General features: G+C 42.0%; 1 protein-coding gene across 2 annotated transcripts in view; it reads right to left on the bottom strand.

The window, feature by feature from the left end:
• The window catches only part of CDK5RAP3 (CDK5 regulatory subunit associated protein 3), a 42,774-nt gene extending 28,934 nt beyond the window's left edge, over window positions 1–13,840 (bottom strand). The window contains exons 1-3 of one of the 2 annotated variants that reach the window (XM_063458855.1): window positions 13,763–13,840; window positions 11,176–11,221; window positions 3,279–3,410 (exon numbers count right to left, since the gene is read on the bottom strand). In XM_063458855.1, the coding sequence (XP_063314925.1) occupies window positions 3,279–3,410; window positions 11,176–11,221; window positions 13,763–13,768 (184 nt within the window). In that variant the 5' untranslated portion in view covers window positions 13,769–13,840. Of the gene's footprint in view, window positions 1–3,278; window positions 3,411–11,175; window positions 11,222–13,551; window positions 13,691–13,762 lie in introns of those variants that run through there. The other variant, XM_063458856.1, reaches the window with a different exon arrangement.
• Between the last annotated feature and the right edge of the window lie 2,727 nt (window positions 13,841–16,567).

Here is a 16,567-nt window from a genome sequence, read left to right as displayed (position 1 = left end):
ATATCCTTCTCCCTCACACGTAACTGAAGCTGAAGTCTTGTTGACACGGAGTTGCAGATTTACTAGGTTTACTTTAGATAGCGTATCAACTACCAAGAGAAACACATCTATATCATAGTGGGAATGTGAAGTGTGGGAAATAATGTTATAGAGGGGTTCTGGTGACATATACAAACATGAATAATAAACTATGAGACTGATGCTTGAGAACTGAATGTCTCCAGAGCCCTGAGATGTCAGTATTTAACCGCAATGCACGCTTCAGAACTATGTATGCTGTATATAATATCATTTCCTAAAAACAGGATTAGGGCTAGAGTACATACAATTCCCAGTCAGCCACCAACTGGTTGGGGTTACACTACCTGGCAGCAGCTCTATTTGTGGCTGCTGCTTTTAATCCAGCCCCTCTCTCATTTCAGATATGTTTGGAGAGGAGCTGGGGAGACAGAGACAGGAGTGTATTGTTCTCCCCAGCCCCTCTCCGGGCACAGCATTTCCAAGAGATGGCAAATAGCATCTTCTACCTAGGAGTGCAATTCCAACTAACCGTGGGCAGCTGTATGTCCAAGTGTTAGCCTCAGAATAGCAGTATTGAGCCATGCTTCATTGTGGGTGGTAAGAGCCCTGGGACACACATCTGACACAGATTACTTGTTTTTATTGTAAATATGTGTGATGATTGTCTGCAATGCATGTAATGATGAAATTAAAGAAATGTAGACATGGTATACATTTTCCTAAATATAAATTTGGGCACACAGTCAAGAGTCCCTGCATTCAACATAGGAAGTTAGACAGGGTGTGCCAACAATCAGAAAATAATTTGACAGGTTAATGACTTATTTGTTAGTAGTTCCATTGTTTTTTTTTTTTTTCATGTACATATTATAACTGGGTATTGTGATATTCATGAGGAGTAATTAAACAAAGGAACAACAAGAAAAAATAGTGACAGATCTGTTATTTTGACGCAAATAGAAAAAAGTTGTAAAATGTGGTTTCAACAGGCTGGGGCTACAAACATAGTCAAACAAATCTCTATACATTAAGCATTCATTGTATGTAATGTCATTGAAACTAGCTCATCAATGAAAAAGTTATTGACTCCTCAAACCCTAATCTGAATTTTGGCCCACCATGGGTATTATATAACCTCCACGGTTTGTCATTTATTGACCTAGATATTCTAGTAATGTGCATACAGAACCCTGCCAAACTAAAGAGAAGGTAGCCAGCCATGTCCAGTGTCAGGAGTCATAGCACTTCTTGACAGCATGGCTCACAGGAATTGGTTCAGGTAACCTTATAATAAGGGAAATTAAATGGTTCAGGTTTGTTCTTTTTCACTAATGAGTTACATAGTTACATAGCTGAAAAGAGACTTGCGTCCATCAAGTTCAGCCTTCCTCACATATGTTTTTTGCTGTTGATCCAAAAGAAGGCAAAAAACCCAGTTTGAAGCACTTCCAATTTTGCAACAAGCTAGGAAAAAAATTCCTTCTTGACCCCAGAATGGCAGTCAGATTTATCCTTGGATCAAGCAGTTATTACCCTGCATTGAAAGATTATATCCTTGAATATTCTGTTTTTGCAAGTATGCATCTAGTAGCTGTTTGAACATCTGTATGGACTCTGATAGAACCACTTCTTCAGGCAGAGAATTCCACATCCTGATTGTTCTTACAGTAAAAAAACCTTTCCTTTGCCTTAGACGAAATCTTCTCTCTTCTAGTCTAAACGCATGACCTTGTGTCCTATGTAAAGTCCGGTTTGTGAATAGATTTCCACACAATGGTTTGTATTGGCCTCGAATATATTTGTATAGTGTTATCATATCCCCTCTCAGGCGACGTTTTTCTAAACTAAATAGGTTTAAATTTGTTAACCTTTCTTCATAGCTGATCTGTTCCATTTCTTTTATTAATTTTGTAGCCCGCCTCTGCACTTTTTCTAGTGCCATAATATCCTTCTTTAGAACAGGTGCCCAAAATTGCACAGCATATTCAATGTGTGGTCTTACCAGTGATTTATAAAGAGGCAAAATGATATTCTCGTCCCGAGAATGAATGCCCTTTTTCATGCATGACAATACCCTACTGGCCTTGGCCACTGCTGATTGACATTGCACATTGTTGCATAGCTTGTTGTCTATAACAATTCCCAAGTCCTTTTCGTGTGTTGTTATCCCTAATTCGCTTCCATTAAGGGTATACGTTGCTTGTGTATTCTTTACGCCGAAGTGCATAACTTTGCATTTTTCAACATTAAATTTCATCTGCCATTTGAGTGCCCAGTCCTCCAGTCTATCTAAATCCCTCTGCAGCAAAGTAATATCTTGCTCACATTGTATTATTTTACAAAGTTTTGTTCTGCTGTTCTTTATAATTCCAATTGACATTGTATTCTGTTTTATTGAGGGCACAGGTTGGGCCTTGAACCTATTGCTGTTTTTTTTTTTTCTGTTTTTGAAATCACATTTTTATCAAAGATTTATGAAAGGTGCAAAATAGAAGGAAACCAGACACAAAATAAGGGGGAATACAAACTGCATTGTTTCTCAACAGAAAACAAGTCTTACACACAGGGTTATTTACCAAAGTGTGAATTGTTGGGAATTCCCAGTGACTTTAAAGGGACACTGTAGGCACTATAACAACTCCATCTTATTGAACTTGTTATAGTGCCTGCAGTCCTGCCCAACGGCCCCTGTCCAAACCCGCCAAATCATTTATTTTACCAATTAGAAGGCTTGGAAGCATGGCTTCAACCCACTACTCTAAGTATGAGAGAAGGGAATCTTACTTCCCATCTCTCATACTGTGATGTCACGCATGCATGCGCAGTGCTGCAACAGTGAGCCGTAAGGAATAAATGAATACAATACTTCTCTATGAAGGAATATTAGGCGCATCACGAGGAGGAGGTTGCGGCTACGTCAAGCGAGACTCTGTGCTGGAGAAAAGGTTAGTATTTCGTTTCATTTACTTATTTCGATTTTACTTTTGTACAGTTGGGGGGGACAATATGATAATGGGCACCAGGACTGGTGAGGACTACAATATGATAAGGGGCACCAGAAAGTATTCCTGATGCTACAGTATTCCATTACATTTTTATGCTAACATATATGAAACATGACATTTTCCAATTTGGGTATTTTGGCCTTAGATTTTACAGTCACTTTCAATTCCCATCAATTCCGTCCTATTAAATGTAATATGCATAGCTAAAAAAAATTATTTATTTAATGCAATATGCAACTTCTATCATCTCACATGTGCCAGATAGCAGACTCCTGATTTCCTCATGCTCCGGCATGTCCTGCAAGGCTTGGTTAATCTTTTCTCTGATCTGCAGTACCTTGTTCTGCCACTTGAGTGTGCAGTGCCTCCGGTCCACCAGCCAGTCTAACAGAGCATACATAATGAAGCAGATTAGGATCAATCAGTAGAGCATAAAATAAATGATATTCCAAATACCTGTACCAGTATGTGCTGACTATAAACTATAATTTAGTATCACAATTTTATCTAAATCTGTAGATCTGTGCAGGTATAAACATGGGGCACACACAGATGTGAACGCATTAAATATATATTTTGTTGAGTAATTTACCAATGTCTCCAGAACCCTAAAATGGCATTCTTTTGGTCTATATAATGTCCCCAACACTTCTGTGTGGAGTATCACTGGATTGGCTGTGATTCTGAAAAGGCTTTCCTATGGGAATTTGGGTGACGCTGGATAGTAATTATTGCAGTTTCTCAATAACTGCAATAATTACTATTGCAGAGTTAAGGGGACTGGGACAATGCACCCAGACCCAAGCAGATTAAAGATAATGGTACTTCCTGCTTTTGTTGGCTCAGTGAAGCTAAACTCAAGAGGTAGACAATTGCTCAGAACACCTGCCTGGACAAGACTTGAGCTACATAGGAAAGTCTGTGATTGGACAGCCACAGAAAGTCTGGGTGGAGTTAGAAGGGGATGGTTTGCAAATGCAGTAGACAAGAGAACTGCAGTTTTTTTCAGTTGCTTTTAATATCTGGAATAAATGATTGTGTATTTTGTTTTTCACTTGGGGTATATCTACTAAACAGTGATTTCTATTTATTTTATATTTAGGCACTTTTCAATTTTCTTATCGTTTGGGACCAGGGACGTTTTTACATTTCTGCGGTGTTTGTGTTTAGCTGTAATTTCCCTCTTACTCATTTACTGTACCCACACAAATTCTATACTGTTTTTCTCGCCATTAAATAGTATTTCTAAAGATACCATTATTTTTAATATCATATAATTTACTATAAAAAAAAAATTATAAAATATGATGAAAACATTTTTAAAAACCACACTTTTTTGAACTTTGGCCCCCAAAATCTGTTACTCATCTACAACCGCCAAAACACACCTGTTCTAAATAGTTTCTAAGTTTTGTCCTGAGTTTAGAAATACACCATGTTAACATGTTCTTAGCTTTTTTTTGGAAAGTTATAGGGCAATAAGTACAAGTAGCACTTTGCTATTTCCAAACCATTTATTTTTTTCAAAATTAACAAAAAGCACTGATATCTGTCAGGAATCCCTGAATAACCCTTCACATGTACATATTTTTTTAAAATAAGACAACCTAAGGTATTAAACTAGGGGTTGGGGTATTTTGACTTTTTTTCTTGCAACCATTTTACCATCAATCTATGCCAAATTTAAAAATTTTTGGACACATAATGCAATTTAAGAATACATGTACTGATAACTTTAAGGGTTACTGCCAAAGAACACCCCAATATGTGTTCAGCAACATCTCCCGAGTACAGTGATACCACCCATGTATAGGTGTGTCAGGTTCTCTGGGGGCTAAAAGACCTTATTTGGAGGGTGTGCATTCCAGTTTTCCAACTTGGAATTTTCACAGCTGGTCATCATGCACCCATTTGGGACATTTTTCAAGCTGGCCAATGTAATTTACCCCCATCAAACCATTTTTTTTTTTAAGTAGATAACCCACGGTACTCAAAATGGGGTATATCCACTCTTTTTTAGTAGCCACTTAGTCACAAACCCTGGCCAAAATTAGTGTTTATATTTGTTGTTTTGCATTTTTTACACATAAACTGCCATTTCACCGATGATATTATCAGTATAATATGTTTTACTGCTCTAAAACACATATTTGTGTAGAGTAATGTCTCACGAGTACAACAGTACTCCACATTTACATATGCCCTTCTCTGCTACACTCCCCCCTTCTCTCATCTCATGCCTTACACTCATTTTTCTACTCTCTCACTCCAACCCACAATCGATCTCATCCTAGACCCCATGCATACAAAACCCATTCACACCTCCTGTCACTTTCTCTCCTCCTACTTCTAGCAGCTGGTGATGTCTCTCCCAATCCAGGGCCCTTCACCTTCTCTACACACACTAAGAAAATCAGAAACCCCACAAACCTCATCACAATACCCTGTCCTTTACCCTCACTTACCAAAATTCATTGTGCACTCTGGAATGCCCGCTCCATCTGCAGAAATTTAAAATCAACAACCATACACAACTTTTTCATCTCAAATTCACTCACACTGCTTGCACTTACAGAGACCTGGCTGCCCCCCTCTGATAGTGCTACTCCTGCCTCTTTATGTTTTGGTGGGCTACAATTCTTTCACACTCTCAGACTCAACTGTAAAGGAGGCGGCGTAGGCATCCTTCTATGCCCTCAATGTACCTTTCAACCAATCATAACTCCCCCTGCCCTATCCTTTTCTTCTTTTGAAGTTCACACTGTCCGCCTATTTAAACCCACTCCTTTAAGAATTGCTATCATCTACAGCCCCCCAGGTTATCCTAGACTATTCATTGAGCACTTTTCTTCCTGGCTTCCCCACTTCCTCTCATCTAGCACTCCTTCCCTTATACTTGGGGATTTCAATATCCCAATCAATAACCCCAATTGCACTGATGCCTCTCGTCTGCTCTCTGTAACCTCCTCCTTTGGCCTTACGCAATCGTCTAATTTAGCAACCCATACAGCAGGAAACACTCTTGATCTTGCCTTCACCAACCTCTGTACTGCCTCTCTCCAATATTCCTTTTCCTCTATCTGACCACCATCTGCTGACTTTTGACATTGGCATAACTAAGACCCAATTGACACCACCGTCTGATAATCACTCTCACAGAAACCTCCAATGTCCTAGACCTAGAGCATTTCTCCACTAATCTCCAAACTCTCCTTTTACCTATCTCAAACCTCACCTGTCCTAGTTCTGCAACCTCCTTCTACAATTCCACCCTCTCCTCTCAACTAGACATCACGGCACCTTCTACATTTAAACGCCGCAGGCCCCCCCAACAACAACCCTGGCACACCAAGCTCACTCGATACCTCCAAAAATGCTCCAGAACTGCTGAACGCTGTTGGAGAAAGTCTCACTGTGCATCTGACTTTCTCCACTATAAATTTATGCTGAGCTCATACAGCTTGGCTCTTTCCTCTGCAAAAGTTAATTACTTCAATACCCTCATAACCACACTCTCTCGCGAACCCAAACGACTATTTCACACATTTAACGCTCTTCTTCGCCCTGCTGTTCCTCCTCCACCTACTAACTTGACCGCCTCAGACTTTGCAACTCACTTCACTGACAATATCTCTACAATCAGAGAAGAGATCTCTCATCTTTCTTCTTCCCCTTACAATACTTCCCCTAACTTCACTACCTCTGCTGTTCTATGTTCATTCGCACCCGCTACATTGGAGGAGGTTTCTGCTCTGCTCCAGTCCTCCCGCCCCACCACCTGCTCCCTAGATCCAATTCCCTCGCATCTCATCCGTACTCTGTCTTCTTCTCTTTCTCCACCTCTCACTAAAATTCTCAATCTCTCTCTCTCCTCTGGTATATTTCCATCGCCCTTCAAACATGCAACTGTAACCCCAATTCTAAAGAAGCCCAATCTTGACCCTATAACTCCCCATCCAACTATCATCCTATCTCGCTACTGCCTTTTGCATCCAAGATCCTTAAAAGAATTGTGTATGCGAGATTGACAGACTTCCTCGAGTCCAACTCTCTGCTAGACCCGCTTCAGTCTGTTTTCCGCGCTAAGCACTCTGTGGAAACGGCACTGACCAAAGTATCCAATGATCTACTCACTGCAAAATCTCGTGGTCACTACTCTATCCTAATTCTCCTTGACCTGTCAGCGGCTTTTGACACTGTTGATCATCCTCCGCATTATCGGTCTACAAGATATTGCTCTCTCCTGGTGCTCCTCCTACCTCTCCCAGCACTCTTTCAGTGTTTCTTTTTCTGGCTCTGCTTCTTCTCCCCAGCTCCTCTCTTCAGTCCTTGGTCCCCTACTGTTCAGTCCTTGGTCCCCTACTGTTCTCCATCTATACTGCCTCCCTTGGTAAACTCATTAGCTCCTTTGGCTTCCAATATAATTTCTATGCAGATGACACTCAAATCTACATGTCCTCTCCTGATCTCTCCCCGTCCCTCTTGACTAGTGTCTATGACTGCCTCTCTGCTGTTTCTGACTGGATGGCTGCCCACTTCCTTAAACTAAACTGAAATTCTGGTCTTTCCTCCCTCAAGTGTTGTTACTCCTATGTCTGTCTCACTCCTAGTCAACGGTGCTACCATCAGCTCCACCACGCAGGCTCGCTGCCTAGGTGTTCTCTTTGACTCCGACCTCTCCTTCAATCCTCATGTTCAATCTATCGCCAAATCCTGTCATTTCCATCTCAAAAACATTGCGCACATCCGCCCCTACTTAACGCCAGATGCGACTAAGGTGTTGGTCCATTCCACTGTCCTTTCTCGCCTTGACTACTGTAATCCGCTTCTCAGTGGTCTTACGTGCTCCCAACTTGCGCCATTACAGTCCATAATGAATGCGGCGGCAAGGTGCATCTTCCTGTCCGGCCGCACCTCCCATGCCTCACCCTTCTGTCAGTCCCTACATTGGCTTCCTATAAAATATAGAGCTCAATTTAAAATTCTGGTTCTTGCTTTCAAATCTCTACATAATGTTGCTCCCACCTATCTATTCTCCCTTATACACAAGTATGTCCCGTCTAGGCCCTTACGATCTGCTGAAGACATGTAAGCTCATTGAGCAGGGCCCTCAACCACTCTGTTCCTGTGTGTCCAACTTGTCTGGTTACAACTACATGTCTGTTCGTCCACCCATTGTAAAGCACTGCAGAATTTGACGGCGCTCTATAAATATCATAATAATAATAATAATAATAATAATAATAATATAATATAGGTTTTATGGTGATTTGGAAATATACAGGGTCAAATATAAGATTTGCCAATTACATAAATTGCTATGTTGCATTTCAGACGGTATGGCAGCCCAGAAATTAAAAATAAACCCCACCATGACATACCATTTGAAAATGTAGACAGCCCGGGTTATTCAAAATGGGGTATATGTCCAGTCTTTTGTAGTAGTCACAAACACTGGCCAAAGATAGCATTTATATTTGTTTGTGTGTGAAAAATGCAAAAAACTAATATGAACGCTAACTTTGGCCAGTGTTTGTGACTAAGTGGTTACTACTAAAAACTGGACATACCCTATTTGCAATACCTTGGGTTGTCTACTTTTGCAAATGGTATGCCATCATGGGGGTAATTCTTATTCCTGGGCTACCATACGGTTTCAAAGGCAACAGAACCAATTTGGAAATTTCAATGAAAAAAATTAAACGAACAAGCGATCACATGGCCCTGGAGAGCCGGAGAGGCCGGAGCTGCAGTAGGAGGATCGCTAGACCGGGATCGCTGGTTCAGGTTTGTACCTGGGTCATTTTAGCCGCGGACGTGCAGGGTACATCTGCGGTAATTTAACTGCCGTTTTTTTGTCAGACGTACCCTGCACGTCTGAGGTCGGGAAGGGGTTAACTAACACCTTTTCCCAGGAATCATACTCAAAACAGATCTGGCCTTTTTTCATATTTCACTATAAAGCCCTGACTGTGAGTGTTTGGTTTGGGGTACTCAGCCCTGCTTTGGCACTCATCCTTAACAATGTATTTAAATGTGCGCATACAGGGATACTCTGAGCAGCGTAACCATTACAGCACTCTGTCTGGCTTAAAGGAACACCATAGAGTCAGGAACACTATCTAGCCCCCCTAAATATAGTCAAATCTTACTTTTATTCCAGTCTGCTGCTGCTGCTGGCTCTGCCCCTGTTCAGCCTCCTTGTCTGAAAGCAACAGAAGTTATAATCTGAGCCATTTACCATTCTTATAGAACAGCATTGAATTGGCTGAGACTGTCAAGAAGGAAGAAAGGGGGTCAGAGCCAGCACAAGCCAAACACAGCCTTGGGCCAATCAATATCTCCTCATAGAGACGCATTGAATAAAAGCATCTCTATGAGGAAAGTTAAGTGTCTCCATGCAGATGGCAGAGACACTGAATATCACACTGTGCAGCACTGCCCCAGCAAGCACCTCTAGTTGCCATATGAGAAGTGGTCAGTGAAGGTATCACTAGGCTGTAATGTAAACTTTCTCAGGGAAACCAGTGTTTACTGCAAAAAGCCTGAAGGGAATGATTATACTAACCAAAACAAACACATTAAGCTGTAGTTGTTCAAGTGACTATAGTGTCCCTTTAAGGTGCAAGTACTAGGGTAATCTGTCACTTACCTGGCACTGCAGGGCATCAACAGTCCTCCCAGTTTACACTGCTAAGCAAACGCAGAGGGTTATACTTCTGCATTAGCATGTCAGCTATGAATATTACTTATTGGCTATTAGCCTCAGCTGATCCTTAATACTCCTTTAAAGCGCTAGCCTCAGCTGATCCATAATACTTCTTTAAAGCGGCACTGTCATGCCGAACTTACCTTTCTTTAATCGATTCCTCTTCTCTCCCTCTGTCGGGATCTGTTCTTCATTTCTTCCTGTCTGCTCTAGTTTTCTTTAAAACATAAGACAAAGTAGGGATTGTCTTATAGAGGTTTCCTACGCTTGACCAGCTTTGACCAGCTGAGAAGCAAAGTGTGCTTCGTTTCCGGTGATCAAAGCAATTTTCTCACAATTCTCACCTTTGATTCGTGATCTTGCGATCCTTCCTGCCAGTATTTCCGAACGTTCTGTCACTTAGACAGAACGGCGGCGAAACTACCGAATTCCGTCCTTACAGAATGAGAACAGTTTTCAATTCAGCACTTTGTTCGGATCGGAATTTCATTTAAATGAACCGTGGGAATTAGAGAGCAATCTGCCAAAAGGCTGAAAGACCTAAATTCTTTCAGTCAAATTTACTAATACTAAGTAAAGATTACTTAGTGTTAGTAAATTCTGCACCTACTCGCTATGCCGTGAGTAGGGGCATGTCTAGTAAACAGTGAGCTCAACCTGTGCCACGCGAGTGGGGGCTATTAAACTGAACGGGGGACCTACTGATCACCCCGGCCCCCACCCATGAGTGATGGATGGGGGCCCTACATAACAATAAGGGGGGGGAAACCTATTTTCCTCCCTGCGGTCTCCACCCCTGAGCAGCGGGTGGGGGCCCTAAATAACAATAAGGCGAGTAGGGGCAGAATTTAATAACATTATGTAATATTTACTTAGTATTAGTAAATTTGTCTGAAAGACCAATTTAGGTCTTTCAGCCTTTTGGTAGGTAGCTCCCTAATACCGTGGGACTTAGGGAGCTATGTACTAAGCGGCTGCAATATGCAGCCGGGGCATGAATAGCATAGGAGTTTAATTTATTCCAATGAAATTCCGATCCTTACAAAGTCCCGAATTGCAGCCTAACACGAATGGAGAAACTGTTCTCATTCTGTTAGAATGAAATTCAGTAGTTCCGCTGGCGTTCTGTCTAAGGGACAGGACGTTCGGAAATACTGACAGGAAACATTGTGAGATCACGGATCAAAAGGAGAGAATTGTGGGAAAATTTCTTTGATTACTGGAAACGAAGCACACTTTGCGCCTCCACTGGTCAAGCGTAGGAAACCTCCCTACTTTGTCTTATGTTTTAAAGAAAACTAGAGCAGGCAGGAAGAAATGAAGAACAGATCCTGACAGAGGGAGAGAAAAAGGGACCGATTAAAGAAAGGTAAGTTCGGCATGACAGTGCCGCTTTAATAAACGACCTGCCTATGAGTTGTCAAACACACACATACTTACCCAGAAGACGGCTGGTCTGGATATCAATGGGCACATTCTGTATGTCCTGTAATAAAATAAATGTTGCTAAATTAAAGAGTTGCGTCACATCACCAAATTCTGCATCTGTTATCTTTCCATCCCTTGTTACATTTAGTAAATGTATTACTACAATAATTGTGCACGTTCCAGAGGTATGCCATCATACTATAATGTTACTGTGGTCAAACGCCACAACAACAAAGGATTTAAAAGTTGATGGTGCTCAGAGAATCCTGCGCAAACTCAGTTCTGAGAGTGGCTTAGAATTGCAGGAGCTCTAAGACAGCCCAAAGAGCTGTCAAGCAGGCAGCAGGATGTAAGTGATTTCTTGGCGACAAGAGATATTTTAGACAGGTTTTATTTACACTAGAATAATTATACTATCTACTCCATTCCTACATTCCTGTTACTCACTATTAATTGCATCCTATCTCTGTATAGCTGCTATTCAGTATTACTGTCATACCATTATATGTATGTATTACTGTTAAGCAGTACTAATTTCAATGTCTAAATTATCCTGTATTAGTGTACATCAGTATGAATTTCACCCTGCCTATTCAATCCCTCTGTAACCATTACTATGTATTTATTTCACCCACCTATTCTATTGCTGATTACTGTTGGTATTAATTTCAGCTTGCCTAATATTGTATTAGTGTTTATCAGCATTAATTGCATTATTTGCACCATATTGTTTGTGTTGTGTTATTTGTACGTGTGGGAACTACTTGTGTGGTTGTGTGCGTGTTGTTTGTTTCATATTGTCTATTCAGTTTACTACGGTTATCCAGTATTCCGCTTTGTCTGTTTGATACATGTTCTATTACTGTTACCCAGCATTGCGCTTTGTCTATTTGATCCATGTTGTATTACTGTTACCCAGTATTCCGCTTGGTCTAGTTCAGGGATAGGCAACCTTCGGCTCTGCAGATGTTTTGGACTACACCTCCCATGATGCTTTGCCAGCATTATGTGTGTAAGAGGATTATGGGGGATGTAGTCCACAACATCTGGAGAGTCGAAGGTTGCCTATCCCTGGTCTAGTTGATCTAGGTCGTATTACTGTTACCCAGTATTTCACATTGTGACACTTTAGCTTCACCTACATACTCTATCCATCTACCTACATACTCTATCTACTGTATCCATGTGTTACTGTTTCCCAGTATTCATTTCACCCTGTCTATTCAATCCATGCATTACCATTACTCAGTATTAAAGGACCACTCTAGTGCCAGGAAAACATACTCGTTTTCCTGGCACTAGAGTGCCCTGAGGGTGCCCCCACCCTCAGGGACCCCCTCCCGCCCGGCTCTGGAAAGGGGTAAAAACGTACCTTTTTCCAGCGGTGGGCGGAGAGCTCTCCTCCTCCGATCCTCCTCTTCTCCTCCCCGTCGGCTGAATGCGCACGCGCGGCAAGAGCTGCGCGCACATTCAGCCGGTCACATAGGAAAGCATTCATAATGCTTTCCTATGGACGCTTGCGTGCTCTCACTGTGATTTTCACAGTGAGAATCACGCAAGCGCCTCTAGCTGCTGTCACTGAGACAGCCACTAGAGGAAATAGGGGAAGGCTTAACCCATTCACAAACATAGCAGTTTCTCTGAAACTGCTATGTTTATGAAAAAATGGGTTAACCCTAGAAGGACCTGGCACCCAGACCACTTAATTAAGCTGAAGTGGTCTGGGTGCCTAAGAGTGGTCCTTTAATTTTACCCTGTGTATACTATCCAAGTGCTATTGTTACTCAGTAGTAATTTCACCCAGCCTATACTATTACTCAGTATGCATTTCACCCTGTATATACTATTACTCAGTATCATTTGCACCATCTATACTGTTATTCAGTATTAATTTCACCCTGTCTATACTATCCATGTATTACTGTTACTCAGCATTGATTTCACCATGTCTATTAAATCCATGTGTTAGTTACATAGTATTCATTTCACCCTGTATATACTATCCATGTATTACTGTTACTCAGTATTCATTTCACCCTGTATATACTATCCATGTGTTACTGTTACTCAGTATTATTTGCACCCTGTATATACTATCCATGTGTTACTCAGTATTATTTGCACCCTGTATATACTACCCATGTGTTACTGTTACTCAGTATTATTTGCACCCTGTATATACTATCCATGTGTTACTCAGTATTATTTGCACCCTGTATATACTACCCATGTGTTACTGTTACTCAGTATTATTTGCACCCTGTATATACTATCCATGTTACTGTTACTCAGTATTATTTGCACCCTGTATATACTATCCATGTTACTGTTACTCAGTATTATTTGCACCCTGTATATACTATCCATGTTACTGTTACTCAGTATTACCCTCAGTCAGTCTGATCCTGTATCCCTGTTACCCAGGATGTGTCTCTCCTCCTCCAGCCTCATATTAACCTGTCACTATCCCTGAATTAATGCAATGCTGTATATGCCGGATTATAGTTGTCCTCCCTCCATCCCACCACCCCCCATTTATCGCCGGGCGCCTTATTGACCGGTAAGATTACCAGTGACGTCACACAACTCCCGGTCCCACCTGCATCACGGCTCCTCCGGTGACTCTAAGGACACGTGTACAGGACACACAGAGCTCCACCAATCACCTCACAAAGCGTCACCGGCATGTCCCGCCTACTGACAAGTAGCCAATCATAGACGAGCACTACCAAGCTAGTCACCCCGAGTGATTTCTGCCAATCAGGCTTGTGCCTTGCACTGTTACCAGGAAGTGATGGCTAGACACTAGCTTTCCTTACCTCCTGTAATTAATTTTATAACTGAAAGCATGGGGTTAGGTTTTATTACTCTCCCCTAATGAATATGTTTTCTTGCCCAGGTTAATGATCTGTTTTAGCTTTTACCCAGGCAAGATACAGTTCATACAAAATGGATCTGTGAATAGAAAAATGGTAATGCAATTCTTGTGTTTTTCCTCAATGGAGCATTCAAACCATGCGGAGGGGGGAACAGTATGCATAGAATGCATAGTTAGAACATAAAAATCGGACAAAGTGAATCTTTTGTTATGTAGTCATTATTCAATATCTTCAGAGAAATGGGGAAATACCATAGAAAAGTATTTATAAAAAATAAAAAAAAACAAAGGCAAAAAATTACTGGCACACTATCCTAAATACCTATGTACATTTAAATAACTAGAGTTTTTTTGTTTTGTTTTTTAGTATCACTACAATAGCTGTTCAAGTTTAAGCTCACCTGACATATCACTAACAATTAACCTTGCTGCTTTCTGTTAAAAGGTAAAATCTCTCATGCGACAGAGAGGGATATTTTTCTAAACCCCTACACACTCATTAAAAATTTTTTAAATATATGATTAATTTGCGAGTGTATGTGTGTATGTCTATGTCTGAATGTGTGTGTCTATGAGTGTATGTGTGTGTCTGGAGTCTGTGTACATAAGTGTATGTGTGTGTCTGTTAGTGCATGTGTGTATCTGTATGGATGTGTGTGTGTATGTCTGTTTGTCTGTATGTGTGTGTGTGTCTACATGTCTTTGTGTGTGTGTGTGTGTATGTATTTGTGTGTCTACATGTGTCTATGTTTGTGTCTGCATGTGTGGAGGGGCGGGGCCAGGGCAATTTTTTTTGTTTACCTTGCCCCTAGGGACACCTCCAAGTGGCCACTCCTCAGATGACCACTGGAGGTGCTTCCTGGGGCAGTGCTGCACGGTACACAGCACTGCAATTCAGCATCTCCACGCTCTGCATGGAAACGCTGATTTATTCTCCTAGAGATGTATTGATTAAATGCATTTCTATGAGGAGGTGCTGATTGGCCAAAACAGTGTTTGGCCACACCCCCATCCGCCTCCTTCCGATTTTAGCCAATCCAATGCTTTCCCTATGGGAAAAGCATTGGATTGGATAAAAATCGGCAATTCCGATAATGTCACCAAGGAGACAGATCGGAGGCGGGGACAGCATTGGCGGACCCGTGGCGCGCTAGAAATAAGGTGGGTTTTTACCTTTTCTAAGGAGGGGCACGCCACCTAAATGGTGGATGAAATACTATAGGGTCATGTTTGTGTTCCTGGCCATATAGCAGTGATGGCGAACATTTTTTAGCCCCAGTGACCAAACCGCAAAACAAACCAACTTTTTTTACTCAAAGTGCCAACAGGGCAATTAAACACAGCAATTATAAAAACTGACACTCACAGATACACAGACACTCAAAGATACACAGACACTCACAGACACACACAGACACACACACACACACTGACACACACATAATCACAGATACACAGACACTCAAAGATACACAGACACTCACAGACACACATACACTAACATATATACACTGACATTCACAGATACACATACACTCACATATATACACTGACACTCACAGACACACTCACGCACACTGACAGACACACACACTCACTGACAGACACACAGTGACTGACAGACACACACACACACTCACTAACAGACACAGAGTGACCGACAGACACACACACACACACTCACGGACACACACACTGACAGACATACACACACATTAACTGACAGACACACACACACTTACTAACAGACATACACAGAGTGACTAACAGACACACACATTATCTGACAGACACACACTCATACACATTTTCCCCAACACTCACAAATTACTATTATTATTTATTTTTTAAATTTTAATTTAACTCCACCCAGCCTCCGTGGGAGAACTGGAGTGGATTCCTCACCTGGGGTCCTGTTGGGCTGCAAGTGCTGTTTGTGCTGCTGGACAGGCAGGCTGAGGGCAAACTAGCAGAGTCGTCGGCGAGGGAGCTCTGATCTTCCTGCTCAGCTCCCTCAAGCGCCGCTTAGTGATGCCTGGAGCCGGTCTGATGTCATATTCCGGCTCTCGGCAGCATTAAGCGGCGCGCGAGGGAGCTGAGCAGTAAGAGCTCTACAGCACTCCCTCATCGCCTGACCGCAAATCAAGCTGCCGCCTGCCTCGGGGGTGCCCAAAGGTGGCCAGCCAGCCAGCTCTTGGGCCCCCCAGGACACGAGGCTAACAAGGCAGTGCCGCCCAAGGCAAATGCCTTGTTAGCCTCGCAGTGAATACACCGCTGTGCACCCTACCAACGACCTATGGCCGCATGCCCACAGAGAGGGCTTGGCGTGCCATAGGTTCGCCATTGCTGCCCTATAGTGTTCCTTTAAGCCCTGCGCTCAAACTCTTACTACTCCTGGGCGGCAGTAATGGCTATAGTACACATCAGCCCCAATACATACAATAAAAAAACCTGAAAGAATTACTTGCGCACTATCCCAAATCCCTATGCACATTTAAATAACTGGAGATTTTTTAGAATCACTCC

Source organism: Pelobates fuscus, chromosome 6, assembly GCF_036172605.1.
Source record: "Pelobates fuscus isolate aPelFus1 chromosome 6, aPelFus1.pri, whole genome shotgun sequence".
NCBI classification, from domain to species: Eukaryota; Metazoa; Chordata; class Amphibia; order Anura; family Pelobatidae; genus Pelobates; species Pelobates fuscus.
Note: the sequence above shows the minus strand (reverse complement) of the source record. Positions and strands in the feature narration are given on the sequence as shown.